Below are 17,849 nucleotides of genomic sequence, written 5' to 3' on the forward strand. Positions count from 1 at the left end.
GAGTCTGAGGACACCGCGCACAACCCTAACCCACGAACGAGCTGGAGAAAGACGTGCTTTGACCGCTCCACTCGAGAACATGACAGCAGCATCGATATTTCAGTCCTGGAACCCGTGAAATCAGGACCTCCATGCCAGCCATGACTTCCAAAAGCGAGACAGCGGCCTTTGAGCTGGGTTTCTACCATCGATATCCGTACTATCCTGCTTACGGCCCTCCATCGAGGGTTGAGAGACTTTTGTGCCTGTTGGTCTTGTGGTCCCTTTGACCTCCGCTTGGTCCCACTGGACCCACAGAGGCCAGTCCAGTCTGGGGTGGCGCAGTCCTTAAGCGCTGTTTGTTGCGCTCCTCTTCAACAATCCGGTATAGTGTAACGGTTAACATATCGCGTTTTCACCGCGAAGCTCGGGGTTCGATTCCCCGTACCGGAGTCCGAAGCCCCCGGGGCAAGCACGATGGCACCACCAGGTGTTGCGTGATGTTTTTGGATGGTGGTGAGAATCATTTTTGGTGTTTTGTACATTTCAGGGGTAAATGGTACGATCGGGAAGGTGCAGCCTTTGCTCTTGCCTGAAGAGTGCGGCTTTTGCCCTTCCTTCCCAGGGCAGTCTCCCATGCAAAGCACCTACCGGGCCACAATGCTCATTTTTCAGGCATGCAGAATCGCCTGGTTCACACTGCAACACACACTTGAGACGTGTAAAACGCGGTGGTTTTAGGACACGAGCAGCCCACCATGATATTCTCATTGAGGGTGTCTGCATTGGCCAACACCACCTGTGGGCTGGGATGTGATCATACACGAGAATATACAGCAAAAACAAACCCAACCAACTCCTCTGCTCAACCCACCCATCCGGGCGTGAGCCCGACCCAACCTTTTGATGCCAACCCATACACCGCACCGCGTACCTAAACCTAAACCCGGGAAAAAAAAGTAAAGAACCAAAAAGAAGAAGAGGAAGAAGTAAAAAAAAAAAAACACAACGCTCCAAGAACCTCCCGAACCCATCCACCACACACCAACCCCAACAAAACAACTACCTCCCCCCCGCCCCCTTCCTCTTCCCCTCCCGCACCTTCGCCTTCAGCGCAGCCAACCTCTGCCTCGCGGCCTGCTCCCACTGCCGCAAATCAGCCAGGCGCGCGCGGAGACCCGCCGCCTCGGCCTGCGCCCTCAACAACTCCCCGGGGGACGACGCATTCCCGCCGCCGCCGGCGGCGGCCCCCTGCGCCAGCTGGTCGGCCTCGCGGTACTTGCGCTCGACGGCCTTGGCCTCGCGGTGCAGCACGTCGATCATCTGCTGGGGGAAGCCGCGCCGGCGGTGGTTGGTGTACCAGTTCTCGACTTGTTCTGCAGAGGAAGGGGGTTTGGTTAGGTTGGTGGGTTTGTGGGTGGTTGTGGTGGTGGTTGTGGTGGGATTGGGTTGGGGTTGGGGGGGGGACGTACTCAGCTCGACGTCTGTGACGGACGCGATGGTCACCATCTCGCTCTTGGTGAACCGGCACCGGTCGTCGTTGACTAGGATCCGCTTCTCGGCCCACTCGTTGAAGATTTTGGTGACCGGGCCCGGGAAGTTCTGCCGCGTCTTCCCGGACGCCTTGACAGGTCCCTCCGAGCCGTCGAGTGTTGAAAGCGAGGTCTCGCGTTCGCCGCGGGCGAGGCCGCCGCCGGTGGGCATGTGGTGGTGCCGGGAGCCGTCGATGGAGTTGAAGCCGCCAAATACCCGTGGCGAGCTGGCTCCGCTGCCGCCGCCCCAGGAGCTGTGGCTGTTTCTATAACCGTCTCCGGCGTACCCTCCGGCCGGGCTCTCTGAGGATGGTACCGAAATGGGCGGGAGCCGCGTTGGCGGCGGCGTCGGGTGGTAGTCCCAGCCTGCGCGCTCCGGCTGGGAGTATGTGTAGTTACTTGGGGATGGAACCCCGTCGCTCGGGGACCACGCCCCAGGAGATGATGCCGCCCCGTACCGGGCTGAATGAGGGCTAGCCGGTGCCGCGGGGTTTAACATCTGTCCAGTGGGTTAGCGCTTGAGCCGTAGATGGCGACGTGGCAGAGTGGCGTACCTCGGAGATGGAGAGTACAGCCTTCTGAGCCGCTGGAGGGTACCCGTTGTATTGGTACATGTTGTCGTTGGAAAAGGCCATGGTGATAGAGTTCGATGAGCAGAGACGCTGGCGGTGTTTTCGAGTCGAAGGGGCTTGGGGATGGGGAAGGGGTCGGGACAACGCGGGGGGCGGTTGTAACTAAGGAGTGACGCTCATCCGAAGCTGCTTGTGGGCGGATCGCTTTCGGTTGTCGAGTGGCAGGGTGCTCCTGGCAGTGGTTCGCTGATTCAAGTGATGATGAGGGTCGGACCATTAACGCATAGTGGACGAAGGTGACGGAAGAACTTGGTGTCCAGGGACGATATCCGGCGGGAACAGGCGTCAAGAGTTTGGTTGAATGCTCTACAGATTATACCATGGCAAATGGAGCATCAGTGCTTCAACATGTGCTTCTCAGGGATGCCTCGGGGCTTATCTGGTCGACTAACACAATGCCGCAGTCCGGGTTGAGACACCAGAAACACGAAGAATGGCTCAACCGGTAGTTTTATTACTCTTGTGTCCAATAAAGAACCCGTCCTGTGCCCGGGCGATCAATGTCAATGGCTGCCCGCTGCCGGGGTGGGCATGCGAGCCAGGCCCAGGGGGCGCCAGAACAGATGCCATCCGTCGGCACCCTCCCCCTCGGTGTCTTCTCCTCGTCTGAGCTAGTAATCCCACACCCCTTGAAAAGACACGCCCTTGGAGACAAGGGTCCTCGGTTGTGGACCCGACAAGCTGCAGGCGGGTTCCATGTCCCTCCCCGCATGTGCGTGCTTCGACCGGGGCTTCTGTCTCGCATACTTTCATACTTTTGGTTAGTAACTATTCAACATTGAGGATGGACAGCTGCTCATGACCGACCATACACAGTATTTGTGTGCCCCTGCGTGGTGAGTTCCCTGCTATATCTACACAGGAGCGGCGCCTCGGCTGCCATCAAAACACGAACCGTTCAAATCATCTCTGAAAAAATACCAATTGTGACGATGCCACGAATTGATGATTCGATCACGACCTCCCCTTCCTCTCTTCTCGACGCCGACTGTCTGATCTTTCCGTCCCAATATTTGAATCGGGATTTCGGTGCAGATACCGACCGAGTTCGATGACACTGTGACATTAGATTCTGGACCTATTGTATGGGTTATCACATGTGGTCCCAAGTGCCCTGGCAGACTGCTAAAGCTAACGTCGAGGGAAGACACGGGGGTGAAATCGCAAGTCTCCTCGGATTTTTCGTTACCTCGGGCTGCGTGAATGCGAGCGCGCACGCGAGGGAAGCTGTAACGTTAATTGGACAAGTGCCTGCCAAGAGTCGAAAGCCACTTGCGTCATTGTAATCGGAAATTATCCAAACTACCTATCTCTCTCAAGTTCGAGGTAAAATCTGCGAAATATTTTGGTTCTCATCTCCCAAAGCTTAGTTAGGTGACGAGGTGACATGTTGGGGCGCATGGGGAAGGATATCACGACTCTCTTGAGAACCAACCGCAAGCGAGGCACAGGGTTGAAAAACAGAACAATACGGATACATTTTTTCCGACTCGGATTCCGTCACGTCTGCTTAGCGTGTTTGATTGGCTCGCTTATTACAGGACGCTGTATTCAGGGTTCGGTTCCTGTTTTCACGCTCCATGGCATGGGTTTTGTCAACTGAGGAAGGATGGATATTCATAGAATACCACTAAATACTGTTACCTTACCAACCAAGATCTGCCCTCGGTCTCAGTACCATTTCATCAACCTTTCCTCCTTCCACAACATCGATAACTAAGTGATTGACTCCCCTTTGCCAGTCGGGCCACTGCCGAAACGAGCTCGGCGGTGAAGGAGATCATTCTCGTCATACCACAACCGTCGCCCAATCGATTCCTCCTGGTACCAAGTATTTCGGGCATTTCCAGCATGCAGATGTTCGCTACCGACAGCCCGAATACCTATGTCGAAACCCAAGTGCTTGTCACCCCATGGATAAACAATGCTGTGTTGACCTAGATCTCCCGGAACCAGCGGTTCGATCGGTCACACACAGATCAACGCGCCGTCGCTCGAGTGAAGGGAAGAAACGAGCCTGCACATACACCAGGTAGCACAAATCGGATCGGGTTCTTGCCGTACGGTACGGCGGTTGCCCCGAAGACTCTCTGGCTTGCGCTTGTGTGCTCCCGAAGATCTCGTGCCCAAAACACGCCTAGGCCGAAAACACCAAGACATACATCCTGTTGCGCAACCCGAAACGCGATCAGCTACACTTGACAGGCTGCCATGTGTTGTGTTACCACAAACTGTATATTCCGGCGGCCGGGAGCCTCGTCACCACCCTTGCCACTTACACAGCTCGGAGGGTAGGGGATCTGAGAGCCAAGTAGCTGACCGCCGCGCCTGTTGCTCAAACGGGGGCCCTTCCGGCCACTCTTCGGGCTTGTGACGCTTGTCACCCTCCAGCAAGGTGGGGTCGGCCAGGTGCGTTCGAGCGACAGATGAGAACCCAGGCAGCGCTACCTGAATCCTCACTCCCTGGCGACGAGAAACGTGGTGTTGGGGTTGGGGAGATCCTCAGGAAGAGTGTTGCATCGCCTGTGGGATGGCTCGATGGCTAGTCGGTGCTAGCTGGTACTAGTGCTCCATCGCAATGGGATTTTGACAGCCCAAAGTCAATCTGAGCTTATTCCCGGCCGGGTGGAAGGCAGGGCTTCAGGTAACTCGCGGCTAAGGCTGACCCCCGGCACAAACATGAGAACCAAGACTGACGTTATGAATCCGCATGCGGTGTGCGCTTGACAGGCTGATCACGGTGTTACACACAACCGACTCAAGACACACACACACGTTGAACCCGACGGGCGGGATGACGACGACGGGTCTGATCAGACTTTTCGTCCGCGTTGACGTGCGCGAGATAAGAAAGAAAGTAGCCGCCAGCACGATCCCCATCCATCCAGCACCCGAGGGATGTTTCCTTCTTCGGTGGCATACATATTCGTGGTCCTGCAACGGGACGCCCATTCGCTGCCGGTAGCCTGCCCTCGAGCTGTTGCTACCCACGCCAACCGAGACGTCCGGGCAACGGGCTGCTTTCAGTCCCCTAGTAGCAAGTCACGGCCGGGGGTACACACCAGAGTTGGTGCTCGCCCCTTTTTCGCGCAGAAGCGAGAAGCGCCCTTTTCGAGGGCATGGACGAAGCTATTCCGGCCCATGTCGCGTTTATCGTCGGGGTGTCCGCTCTGATGATGTGAGAAGCAACCCCCCACCGTTCGCTTACAAGTACGGGACAACGCTTCTGTCAAATGTCGAAAGTTTCCCCGGAGAATGGAGCCCGAGTGGGAGGCGGGCGAGGCACTTACTCGAACGGGAAAAGCCTCTTGCCCGGGGATCAGTGCCAAGTGGCAGAAACAAGGATCACCGGGACGCACAAACGTTGAGCAAGGGTATCCCAGCCGCAGAGCCCGAGCCAAACACCCCACACCCGCTCGGGAACTCAGCTTCCAGTGTCAAATCTCGAAACACCAACGGGCCAGCCAAATCAGATCCAGACCAGACATGCCATCACCACTTGGTGAAACCAACCCTCTACAGCTCCGCAGCTAGCCATCACACCGGCACTCACAGATGCACTGTCTCAACTATAACAACTCGCCGGTAAGTGGGGGAAAAGGAAGCATACTGCGTACGTTGACCGCCACGCCTGGACGACGGAGGGTTCAGGTTTGACAGTCGGTTTCACCAGCGAGGCTGGCTGGTCGGCCGGCGCCCGTCCCGTCGGGCCCCAATCGCAGAGAGAAACCGCAAGCGCGGGGGATCAAGCCAGATGCGGCACCGTGCTCCGGGCAGCAGACTGGACAGACAGACAGCTACAACCTTCTTCCCCAATCGTTCGCCGGCCGGCGGTCACCGACGGCCGCCCGCATATGTCGCTCCTTCGCTTACCCCGTATGTATGCGGTGCGCCGGCCTCCCCGTTTCTGATCCTATCCTCTGTCTCCTTTCTGGACCGGGCTATTGGGCAGGGCGGGTATGACAAAGAGCATTCTCTGGCTCCCCGTGCGAGCGTGTGTCGCACCACTAAACCTGCCCAAGCACGCCTCGTTGCGGAAACAATTATGGCTTCGTCTCCATACACAGTATGTACGCCGCCCTGCCGGGCTCCGGAGATGGCGATATGCAGGAGCGAGGCTCACGCATACGAGGCTGGGTTGGCCGTTGGGTAACCCTGACATCCGCGTATAGGGACCATCCAATTTCCTTTACTCGTCTGTCCTTTTTTTTTTTTTTGCCGTTTCTAGGTCCTGTTTGGCAGGTTGGTGCGAACTGCAGGCATGGGAGCAACTGACAGAACCGTTGTTCACCCGGGGTTGAAACCCACCGAAGGGGAAGGGCGGCAGTTGGGGAAGCGTGGGAAACAACACCCCCGTTCCTACCTATCAAACACCAACCGAGCGATCTGGCGTGTTTTGAACCCATGGAATCTCTTCCTTGGGCCAGATTGGCGTCGGTGGTTTTTGGAAGACTCTGCCAAGCACCGTCGTCTGTCTCCTGGACGAACGCACTTGCTAAGTGGTTCTCCACTACTACATTGACGTTCGGTGCCGTATTTGTCATGACTTACACAGACAGTCAAACCCAGAAGCGGTTTCCTTGGTATTCCTGTACCCTGGCCGTAGGTCACAGTACACGGTGGATCTGTCAACCGTCGGTCGCCAAGCTGGCGGCGCAGACGAAAATCGGGGACCTTGACGGAGGGGCAGGTGTCACAATCGCCTGATTCTCGCCTTTTCATCACCCTGGTTGAGCTGGGGAGTGGGGCGCAAAGAGAGAACATACAGATTGCAGATGGAAGAGTGTCTGGACAGAGTTACACAGGAAACTACAAAATTACCGTATCCGAACACCCTGTTCTGGTGGTGGAGAAGGGTTGTGGCCACCGTTGAAAGTGTCATGGGAACCTGGCGGGTTTTGCGGATAGATCAACGCCATGGCAGCAGCGGCTCCGGCCACAAGGCTCGATCCCCCCGGGCTGTCAACCCCGATGTCAAGAGGGTGTCCAGGCCCTTGATGACACCTTCGAAACCCGGCATGCCCGAAAACACCAACGAATGTCTCTCGTCATACCCAAGACACCGTCGCCCGAGATGGAACCGAGACACGCGCCTCTTGCAGCTTCGTTTCTGCTTCTTTCCTTTTTTTCTCCTTCCGTCACGAGGCATTGTGCAACAACAGCTCACTGAACTTGAACCCCACAGGGAGATGAGAACGGGGCCAGACCCGGGGAGTTGGCTGCGAATACCGCCTGTTACACGAATTGCACCATGTAGATAACGAGGCGCTCGCGTGAATTGCCTGATACGGCAAGGACCGGGAACAAGGGGATCTCGTTCGAACGACAGCCGAAGCCCTGAATTTGACACCTCGCGCTAAATGGCTTGTCAAAGTTTTTAGTTTGTGGGGCTCAGCAACCGCACCGCAGAAACCAACAATCACATGCCAGGCCGTCAATGGAGGGTTCTCGGTTCGTCCTGCGGAGGCTCATCAGGGAGGGTGGGGGAAGGAGGAGAGGACAAAAAAAGCCGATGATGGCGGCAAATCCGGCCCAGAGTGGAATTGATGAGCTCGCTCCATCAGCGGAGTGACCCCGTTTCCCAGAGACGGCCTTCTTGTTTCGGTTCCCAGCGCCGGCAGCCTGCTGGTTCCTCCCCAGTTCTCCACTGACCGTCTGTCCTTGGTGGAAAATTGAGGCAGTTCCGAGTTTCAATGTTACCCTCGACGCACCAAGTCGAGCTGTGTGTCAATGCCGGGCATGAGTTGGCCAGGGAGCGCGCGAAAGGAGGTGGGTAGTTTGGAAATTCAGAAACCTGGAGGGCAGGGCATGAAAGGATCAAGGCATCTGACGTGCATCATCTCATCAACGAAGGCCGGGGCGCGGACTGGAACTCCGTTCCCCGGAGCGAGGGTCTTCTTCTGGGTTTCTCGCCGATGCGAGGTTGCGGGGGCCCCGAAGCGAGGAAACTGTCAAACGGGTCCGGGGTTGCGACGAGACCGACTTCTTGACTGGGCAGGCACGAGGGAAGAAGAGCTGGTCTGTGCCCACCCATCCCCCCTATTCGCCGTCCCTTCCCGCAGTGGGGTTTTGATGAACCGCGGTAATCTGTACACTTGCGGAGCCTTTTCTTCATCTGCTTGACAGCCGAACCCCTGAACTACGCCGAGCATGGCTCCACTAGTTAGTCGTTGTCCAACCACGGCAGGGCGTGTGGGGGTTGGAAATCACAGGCTCGGTGCCTTCAGCCTTCAACTTCCTCAGGCTGTGGTTCGACAGCGGGGGAAGCCGGCACGCAGGCCAAGACGGAGTATCCCGAGGTTTTCCTTCCAGACACCGAACGACATGATTGCAGTTACAGATTACGAAGTAACGAGGTAACTCCAGGATTGTGTAACTCCATACAAATCATTAACGGATAACATCACAACTCACTCAATGCCGAATGGAACATAACTCCATAACGCCAAAATGCATCTGGGTTTGGGTCGACGCTACCAATAAATAACGCTAGCGAATTACTTCATATGCTCATAAAACAAAAAAGGAACAAAAAGGAAGAAAAAGGACCCGGAAACGAGGAAACCGTTGGACGGGGATGCAGCCAAGCCCCCGGCTTTCGATCCCGCAGCGGCAGGTAAAGGCGAAAGACGTCCAACCAACCCTGTCAAGGAGCTACTTAACAGCCCTATATCATATCAATCTCGATATCATAACGGCCCTCCCCATCACACCCAGACCTGCCAGAGACCCAGCAACTCCCATCATTCTCTCTCCCACCCCTCTCTCCCCCACACGCCACGTACATACATACACCCATACTTGGTATGCACACACAAGCAAAATGCAGGAACCGGAGGCACTAGCTACTGCCGAGTACCACCGTCCCTCATGCAGGGCAGCCAGGGCACAGCGAGACGCAAAACCGGGTTTGAGCCCCTGTGCCGGGTCCGGGGGGAAGACAAGAAAGGAGCAGGGAAAATGTGACTTCGGTATACACAAACGGGAGTTAGTTACGTACGATGCTGGCTGTCCACCAAGTCAAGTAAGTGGCTGTGGCCGGGGAAACCCCCCAAAGCAGGGCAGTCTGCACGCGAGTCGACGGATACGACCGGCCAACCCCATACGAATCAAGGCATCGCAGATTGCGCACCGCCATGTCCCAGTCCAGCCCAGCAAGGCAAGGCAAGGCAAGACACGGAAAGAGCAGGGTCAAGGACCGGGACCGGGACAAGGGCAAGGACATGGCCCCCACGGCGCAGGTCTCGAACAGAGTGGGCAGGCACTGGCAGGGCAGCGGCAGCGGCAGCGGCAGCGGCAAATGGCCAGCCACGATCCAAGGATGGGGGGGGCCCGCGAGACGAGATGCATACCACACGCAGTATACACTAAACAGGAAGGGTGATTGATATATGACACTCTTAAAAACTGCCCGACCTGGTAGGCTAAATAGCACTCGCGCTCCGCCTTGGTCAACACCGGTCCGGGTTCCAATAGCTCGGCCACGGAAGAGTCGGAACCATAACCGGAACTGCAACAAGCAAAACCAAGGTTTTCTTTCTTTTCTTTTTCTCGGGATGTTGGTCCCTCGGTTGAAAGCCCCCCCCCTCTTCCTGCCCGATTTCGAATAATAAATAAATACTGGTTGGTGGTCACGGTGTTGAAACCAAGCCCTGTCAAACTCACCCTTCCAGAATGAATGTATGGAAGATATTGCTGTGCCGCGCGGGCAGATATTGACATTGATCCTGACCCGACACGGTGACAAGGTGTGTCCCTTGTTCCGCCCGTGCCGTTCTTTGGACGGGCGAGCCGAGCGCGTGTCAAATAAGCGCCAGAAAAGCGGTCAGGCCGGCCGGCCGTCCCAGTTATCTCCGCGCCGAGATGAATTGTGCCCCCTTCGGTTCCAGCTCCCGTGCCGCGCTGACTGACGGGTGGACGGGGTGCGAAATGGTGTTGACATTGGAGCGGTTGGTCGTCTTGGGTGGGCGGGAAAAGCTGCCGTGGTTGGGTGGTTATATCTTTCATTGTCGGATATACCCGATGCAGCCTCGTCAAGTTTCAACGCCCATGAAGCGGTATAACAACGGCATGCCGCACCGCCATCACCGTGTAGGACCGAAAACCCAAACTCGGTTGGAAAAGAGAATATCCCGCGCATATTGTACTATTTACTTCGCAATGGTTGAGAAAGGGTCTCGCCTCTGATAGAACGGTACCGCCGGGCCAAGACGTTACGCTCGCTTCAAGTCCGCGTAGTTGCCCTTTAATTACACCAGGGATCAAGGGGTGAAGAACTGTTGTGCTGGGTAAAGCCATAACGGCGTTATTTTGTTGTACCAAGAAACAAAGGGTTCGCTATGTAGTGCGCCTGGGTATTGCAAAAAAGGAAATGTGTACAGTAGATGACTCCCACCACAGGTATCAAAAGTCTCCAACGCCGGCCGCGTATCCAAAACCGAGAGCCCGTCTCGGAGGCTGCAGCGGCAGATATGCAAAATGTTCCAAACAACAGCCAAAGATGATCACTTTGTCCCGCCACTCCTCAACCTCTCCCAGATCTGTGGCCGCTTCTTCGCGGGCTTCTTCAATGTGTCCTCTCCTCCCCTTTCGTGCTTGACCATAGCCCCAGCACCCACCTCCGTCCCAGCTGGGACACCAGCCTTCTGGAACCCAGGATCGTTGCCCAACCCCTCGCTCTTGGGGTCGATCTCGTCGTAATCATGCTCGTAGTCGTCGCCAAAGTAATCCAACTTACCCTTTACGGGGTAGTCGTCGTGGTAGCTCTTGAAGGAAGTCCCAGAGTTGGACCGCGGGAGATTGCCGGCTTCACGCATCTTGTCTAATCCGCTAGCAAGCGGCCCGACAAGTGGCCCTTTGCGTAAGTCGAAGTCGTCGTCGTCGTCCAACTTTCCTGGCCCCACCCAATCCACGTCCTTGAAGGACTGGCTCCGCTTTGCGCCGCTAGGGAAAGGAGGAGGTGGAGACCGCGGCGGAGGGGAGGGAGTGTCGTCAAACGTTGTAGCAGGGCGCATGGTTTGCGCCTTTTTGTACAGCGCGGGGAAGCGAGCCTCGAACTCGATCTCGAGCTCCCTTTGATGTTGCTCCACTGTCCTTCTCCGTTCGAACTTTCTCGTTGGGATAAGATCCGCCGTCGGCGTGCGTTGTTGGCTTGCGAATGCGCCCAACCACTCGTGGTAGTCCTGGTCTCGCTTGATAGCCTCCTCCTGTGAATAATTGTCAGTTTCGAGGACGCCACGCAAGGGGAATGAACTGGAGCCTTACCTCTGTCGGGCTGGACTGCTGCCGGAGACTGTCGAGGTAGTCCTTGGCTTCACTAGTCATTTTGGACCCGCTGATGTACTTGTCAAACGAGGCCGAGAATTCTCGGTAATGGCCCTTGAGGATGAAGCACTGGCCCTGCCAGCCCTTTCGCCGTAATTTGGTGTACAAGGCGTCGGCAACGGGGCATTCCCAGTCGAACTCGATAACCCTGTCGTAAAACACGATGCACTTGAACTGTGACCATTTGCTGAAGCTGCGGCGGCTCTGGTCATCCATAAAGGTGTCCTCGATCATCTCGAGCGAGGTATTTTCGACGAAGCTCAAGGGCGCGCGCAGGTTAACGGCGTGGTGAACATGGGATCTCTCGAAGTCGGTTGAGGATCGCAGATCGACAAGGAGGACACCCTTCGAGGGGTATATCTCAAGGAGTCTCGTCAGATGGCCCGGAAGAATCATGCGGCCGTTGTCATGGGCTTGGCGCGAGTGGCTCGTGATCGTCAGGTTTTGGAGGTTGAACGCCGTCCGGGCTTGTTCTCGGCGATGATGGAACCAGAACTGACTTGTCAGCAACAGTCATATACGAGATTGATGTTGGGACTTACATGAATATCTGCCGTCTCGACGCCAAGATTTGACGCAAGATGTTCGACAACGGCTATATTCGGTTCCGGATCTTTGAGAAAGTAATCCTCTAGGCGTTTGACTACATGTGGAGCCATCTGCTGGCCCCTCGGGACGTCCTGGTTCGATTGGAAGACAGATTTCTTGGAAGTCCGGGACTGGTTGAGGATCATTGTCCTCGAGATGCCTTCAGCAGGCGCTGGTACGTCATTGCCATAATGGCGTCGGTCGAGGGTGCGCAACGAAGTCGTAGAAGGCATATTCCTGAGGGAGCCACCAAGGCTAGTTGATGACGGCTGGGGTCGTAGGCTGGAGTTTTGCCCAAGATGCGAGAAAGAGTCAGGTGTGGTATGGTCTAGTCGAGAGCCCACCGCGGCTCCGGCCCGCGGAGACATCCTCAGGTCTGCGTGGGACTCTCGGTACGGGGCAGAAACAGCAGAGTGAGTTCGATGAAGGTTGGAGCTAGTGGTCGTATACCGGGCGAGATTCAGGCTCTCAGTTGGTCCGTAGGTTGTCCCAGACAGATAGGACTCTGCATCATCGCGTACCGGGTCCGAGACTGGGACGTGGTCCGGAACCGGGACATGCGAAGCCTGCGGCTCACGAGTTGACTGCTGAGCTCCAAGGAGGTTGTTTGACCGGATGAAGGCCACGAAAGAGCAAGCCGGGTCATCGGGGAGGAAATCCCAAACCATGACGGGGAGCGATAACAACAGCATGGTCGAGTGACTCTTGAAGACACCTTGGACTTTGACATATTTTGCAATGGCGGGGAACGCCCCCAGCCAGGTTTCCCAGTCGTTCAAGTCCAATCGTTGGTCGTCCTCAAGGGCTAGGGAGATCAGTACGTGAGGCTCGTCCTCATTGGGTTCGGAGGTGGTTGGGATCCCGAAGTCGGGGACGAGGGGGGTACTGCTCGACCGGGTTTCTCCCTTCGATCATCCTCGGGTGGGACGGCTGCCCCCAGTAGGCCAGCTCATTCGGCGGGGACGGGGGCATCTGTTTCCTGGGGACGAGGCGGCAGAGCTCGATGCTGGGTGCTCTGTGGTTGGAAGTCATCATGAAGTGGACCGGCGTGGACCGCGCTTCGAAATGTTTCCCATTGATTAGGATGGGCCGTGGGTGCTTTAGACGGGCCAGGATCTCGGCGTGGAGCATTGCGGCGGAGAAGGTCCGTTGACGCCACTCTTCGAGGACTTCGATTAGGGCATTGGTGAAGGAATACCTCCCCGGATCGGGTGCGATAGCATCCCAACTAGAGGCTGAGATGGTTTCCGTAATGCTCTTGCCAGTCGGGAAGGTGGCACTTGCAGCGCCAGCGCAGCAGTCGAGGAGGATCATGACATCCGAGACGGACCTTTCGAGGAGGGTCTGGATGGCCGACCATCTGTTGGGCACGGTTAGTCGCTGGTTCTCACGGGAATTGGGGGGTTACGGCTGATAGACTTACTGGAGCCAAGGAGACCCGGGGTGGCGGTTTCTGCCAACGGTCAGACATATCCAAAGCAGGAAATGATACAAGACACCACTTACGCGCACCAGGTGCTCTGTCGTGACTCGTCTATCCTGGCGTGGCCAGCATAGTAGACGACAAACAGCGTCTCGTCAGATTCGTGTTGCTTGACCAGGTCGCCAATCTTGAGCATCAGCTCCAGATGGGAGTTCTCGGAAGGGATTGAGAAGATGTCGGTCGAGAAGTTGTAGTAATCACGGAAGCATTTCTCCAAGTCCTCAAGCTCGGGCAGCACAAACAAGTCATCAGATTTCCAGTGTAGCAAGAGGGCTTGCACCTTGGTGTACCTCTGAGATGAGTTGCCGCGGTTGGGGAATGCCCTGGTGGCCGACTTCAAGTAACACGGTCAAGTTAGATGCGAGTCCCCTCCCGCCGCCCTAAGGAGGCCCGGAATAAGGGAGGATCGACTTACATGCTGGAGAGCCTGGGCGAAGCTGTCGATGTGCTTCACATGGTAGCTCACTCGGCTGATATCGTGGGTTGCCGGTGGAGTGCCCTCGGTGGCCGAGCCATACTAGAGAGAGGACGTTAGCCGTGGCGGGTTCAAAACCAGGACGGGCATGGCAGTATCAGTAACGTACGGCAGAGTCGGCACTACTGCTCATGCTGTGCTCGTCGTTTGCTGGCCTCCTCGTCCGGATAGTCATGAAGGGCTGTTGGTCGTCCATGGCGGAAGGGAAGGCCCGAGACGGGACTTAAAGAAGCGTCTACAGAGAGGGGATGGGGTACGAAGTACGATGGGGATGAATGCGATGCTCGGTCCAGATCCGACGAGTCGTACCAATGCGTCGTACCGAACCGGCGGAGCGGCGTTCGGAGGGGCGTCGGGCAGGCGTCGGAAGGAACACCCAAGACAAGCCCAGATCACTAGATCACGGCGATTGGCGAAAGAACGGGTACCGAGCGGTTCTATCGGTGTTGCATTGGTCGGCGCATCGCTTTTTCTCTCCTTCTCTCTTTGGGTGTAAAAAATCAGAACATGGGAGAGAATGGGGATGTGTTGCCAAACATTCGTTGCCACATCAGGGTAAATGGTCGTGGAGGCCCCATGGCGTCCCGTCGTCGGTGCCGTCTTGAGAGTGTGTTCCGTGTGCCACCCGCTGAAGAAGGCTGAGTGCTGCCTCCCGGTCACCATTTCTGGTTTAGCCCCTCACAGCCCCGGTGTTGCTTTGGGAAGGAGCCAGGAGATCTCCGGGCGGGATGCACGCCTGGGTTGTTGCTGAGCCAATCGGATTGCGGGGTCCACGCATTTGCAACAGCGCTTGACAGCGCCGGATCGAAGGCACGCCCTTGCGGAGAGTTTGACAGCCCCGGCATGCTGTGAGCTGCAGCGGGCTGCTGTGCCTGGACAGCCCGAGACAGCCCGAGACAGCTGGCGGAGGTAAGCTTGGCGGGAGCTGACACCTCCCTCTCTCATCTCACCGACGACCAGAGTTGCTTTCTGAACCGCTGAATTGCTTAATTGCTAAATTGCTGATTAAGCTGGCCGAGGTCTGAATCAACAATCATTGTGAGAGTCGGTTCTCATTTAAGCCATCGCCAACCCACCCAAGTCATGCGCGAGCGAATCACCTATGTCCAGAAGTTGGGCGACTCACTGGAGCCATCGGCGGTGAGAGTCGATGACGACGTAATCCAAGGTCCTGAGGTGCACGCCGTCCGTGAGGACAGGTTGACCATTGCCCTTGATGAACTCCCTTCAGAGCTGAGGACAGTGGTTGCGGGTACCCAAGACCTCCATATCCGATGGGTCAGCACCGCAGCGTATGGGACAGTCAGCCCGCTGCTCACAAGACTGCCTCCTGGCTTCCATCTCTTTTTCACTCCAGGGAGGAACCATGCTGTCACGTATGCTATCACTACCTACCTATCCGTGTGTAGTCCCATCACTTGCTAATAAATGTGAATGCCGTCAGGGACGGGCTATGCTCGATACTGAGCGGCATATTTGGGGACATATCTTGCACCACTCCTGCCGTAAGTCACTGCTTTGTAGAGCCGTACTTCATGCCGCCACAGGCTGACAGGACTTAGGAATCCTTCACAGCCGTCCATGAAGACCGCTTTCAGTACTTCCAGGAGCTTAACGATTTGTCACACTTCATCCAATATGCCAAGGGCCAGCTATGCGGGCCAAGCGACGAGTCCTGCTCTGCCAGGCTAGACACCCTCTCGGAAGCCGGCTCGCTCGACTTATCATACGACATCTCTCAGAAGGTTCTGCGGGTTACCGCCCTCTGGCCTTACCAGCGCCAACACGTGCACGCCACATCCCGCCCGAAGGTCCGGACGGAAGTCGGCATCCTGTCTACGGACAAACCGAAAACGCTTGAGGCACATGAGATCGGCATCTCAGGCCTCCTCACCGTCCTAGGCCAAGACTCGACGCCCTCCCCAACCATGTTCTCCTTCGCCTCGCGCCACCGCGATGCCGAGTCGGCCTTCTCGGCCGAGTTCCTCACCCCAACCGGCCTGCACCCAACCCTCCAGCTCCAGCTCACCTCGGCCAACCCACCCCCCTCCACCGCCGACGAAGACGCCACCTGCACGCCCTACGCCTACCTCACGCTCCCGCGCACCATCTTCGCGGACAAGTACCAGCTCTCGGACCCGCTGTTCCTCGCCTCCAAGAACCTCACCGCCCTGCGCCACACCACCCAGCCCGTCGACCTCGAGGCCCCCGAGTATGCCATGGCCCAGTGGGGCTCGACCGTGCTCCTCGAGCTATCTCCTCCTCCTCCTACACAGCCGCACCAACAACAAGAGGGGGAATGGACGGCGTCCATCCCCCTCCACCTGCGCTACCTCGCGCCCGCGCCCGGCGGCTACGCCACCGCCGCCGTGCCCTACCCGGCCGTGTTCTGGGCGTGCGAGCCCGCGCAGGGCGGCACGGTGTTCCCGCCGAACCCCTTCGAGAGGACGCACCTGGGGTATGACGGGCTGTTTCGCGGGGACACGGTGTTTTGGCACGTCGAGCCGCGGCCGGCGGCCGGGGGCGGGCTGCTGGTGAACGAGGTGAGGGTGCCGGTGCTGGATGTGGACAGGGCCGGGTGGGTGAACGCGGGCACGGCGGCGGCGGTGTTGGTCGGCTTCGCGTGGGTTGTGTGGAAGATTGTTGGGGTTTGGGCTGGGGGGGTTAATGGAGGGGGTGCGGAGGAGAGGGAGAAGAAGAGACAGTGAGACAAGTGTGTTGGGGGTGTGGGCTGGGTGTTGCATGTAATATATCAATGTAGATTTGCACATGTGGTCATTGGGTAATGGAATGTAATCTGTAGCTTGGTCTCTTTGTGGTTATTGACCCTGGCGCTCAAAGTGACGAGGTCTGTCTACTGTACCACGTCCGTGTCCAACCGTCCTCATGCTGTTACATATGACGGCTCAATTGTCAGTTTCTCAATTAAAGACACCCCCACCAACTACAAGTAATGCCTCACTCACATAGGAACCCGAGGTTAAGCGCCGGCAAATAAGTTCCGCTTCCCTCTCCTCTAAGCGACTTACATACAGACCGCACGCCAATTTACTATTTTTATCCCCGAGGTGATAAGATATTCCAACACCTCGATTGTATCCTTTCACCCTTTCTTTCCATTGCTACTCCGAAGCATTGCCGCGGCTACCCAGCTCGGTTCCCTTTATAGGTATCTTGGCAGACTCAACCGTGACGTCACATTCAAGCTCGCTTCTCTATTTCCCTCAACAATTCGGCTTTGGAGAACCAACTGCCAGCATAATAGGTAGGAGCTTTCCGCCAACTGCCTTCAAAGCCCTTCCTCTTCCCCGCGCCCCAAGCTGACCACCTTGATACCTGCCGCGCACGTGCAGGCTATTACCTGCAGCTAGAGGTGCGCGCCCTGGTGGCCGCCCTTCGCCCTCCAATGGGATTCCCATCGCGTCGAGATCTCGCAGCCACCCCCACCGTACCATCACAACGGTGCGCCCGCTGAGCAGGGATTATGACAGCATTGCCCACTTCCCTTCTCCATTTCAGGGTGCCGCCTTGCCGGCAGGGCCGCCCCATTCGCTGCCCTGGGAAGGTGGGTATCCGCACGTGTGTTGCGGGTTGACTCGAGCCTCCAATGCCATCTTTGAACAAATGGACCCCCCGAGGGGTTGCTTGGGATGTTCGCCGTCCGTTTGCGGTTTGTGCCTTGGTTGTAGCCCGTCCCTGCGCGGGGCCCGGCCGCCGGAGCGGAGGTACATACCTTTACGTCTGACCCTTGACCACATGCAGTCTCTTCAAGGCGAACCGACCGACAGGCCGTCCGCCACAAGCTGCAAGGTAGACGAGTCCTTGTGAAACAGGCT

The 17,849-nt window shown here is 57.0% G+C and overlaps 5 protein-coding genes and 1 non-coding gene across 6 annotated transcripts; 3 read left to right on the forward strand and 3 right to left on the reverse strand.

Annotated features, from left to right (window-relative positions):
* Positions 1-360: 360 nt before the first annotated feature.
* Positions 361-432, forward strand: B0H64DRAFT_t76. The gene has a single exon. It is a non-coding gene; the product is annotated as a tRNA-Glu (tRNA).
* A 397-nt stretch (positions 433-829) lies between these two features.
* On the reverse strand, positions 830-2,295 carry B0H64DRAFT_147875 (uncharacterized protein). The gene is made up of 2 exons (XM_062798379.1): positions 1,452-2,295; positions 830-1,355 (listed from the first exon to the last, which is right to left on the reverse strand). The coding sequence occupies exons 1-2, from the start codon at positions 2,008-2,010 to the stop codon at positions 1,042-1,044; spliced, it is 873 nt and encodes a 290-aa protein (XP_062659030.1). The 5' UTR covers positions 2,011-2,295; the 3' UTR covers positions 830-1,041.
* Positions 2,296-5,508: 3,213 nt separating this feature from the next.
* Positions 5,509-6,146, forward strand: B0H64DRAFT_147913 (uncharacterized protein). The gene is made up of 2 exons (XM_062798380.1): positions 5,509-5,756; positions 5,817-6,146. The coding sequence occupies exons 1-2, from the start codon at positions 5,699-5,701 to the stop codon at positions 6,104-6,106; spliced, it is 348 nt and encodes a 115-aa protein (XP_062659031.1). The 5' UTR covers positions 5,509-5,698; the 3' UTR covers positions 6,107-6,146.
* A 2,902-nt stretch (positions 6,147-9,048) lies between these two features.
* B0H64DRAFT_147946 (uncharacterized protein) lies at positions 9,049-10,398 on the reverse strand. The gene has a single exon (XM_062798383.1). It carries the CDS (start codon positions 10,148-10,150, stop codon positions 9,335-9,337), a length of 816 nt encoding a protein of 271 aa, XP_062659032.1. The 5' UTR covers positions 10,151-10,398; the 3' UTR covers positions 9,049-9,334.
* Positions 10,399-10,647: 249 nt separating this feature from the next.
* On the reverse strand, positions 10,648-14,632 carry B0H64DRAFT_459852 (uncharacterized protein; the record flags this gene model as incomplete). Its single annotated transcript, XM_062807454.1, has 9 exons — positions 14,123-14,632; positions 13,954-14,055; positions 13,562-13,872; positions 13,479-13,508; positions 12,950-13,415; positions 12,306-12,888; positions 12,010-12,098; positions 11,408-11,812; positions 10,648-11,349 (listed from the first exon to the last, which is right to left on the reverse strand). The coding sequence occupies exons 1-9, from the start codon at positions 14,207-14,209 to the stop codon at positions 10,648-10,650; spliced, it is 2,775 nt and encodes a 924-aa protein (XP_062659033.1). The 5' UTR covers positions 14,210-14,632.
* A 246-nt stretch (positions 14,633-14,878) lies between these two features.
* B0H64DRAFT_424230 (PIG-X) lies at positions 14,879-16,721 on the forward strand (the record flags this gene model as incomplete). Its single annotated transcript, XM_062805640.1, has 3 exons — positions 14,879-15,389; positions 15,458-15,518; positions 15,576-16,721. The coding sequence occupies exons 1-3, from the start codon at positions 15,097-15,099 to the stop codon at positions 16,719-16,721; spliced, it is 1,500 nt and encodes a 499-aa protein (XP_062659034.1). The 5' UTR covers positions 14,879-15,096.
* Between the last annotated feature and the right edge of the window lie 1,128 nt (positions 16,722-17,849).

The sequence above is a fragment of the Chaetomium fimeti genome, assembly GCF_033439085.1.
Source record: "Chaetomium fimeti strain CBS 168.71 chromosome Unknown B0H64scaffold_4, whole genome shotgun sequence".
In the NCBI taxonomy this organism is placed as follows: domain Eukaryota; kingdom Fungi; phylum Ascomycota; class Sordariomycetes; order Sordariales; family Chaetomiaceae; genus Chaetomium; species Chaetomium fimeti.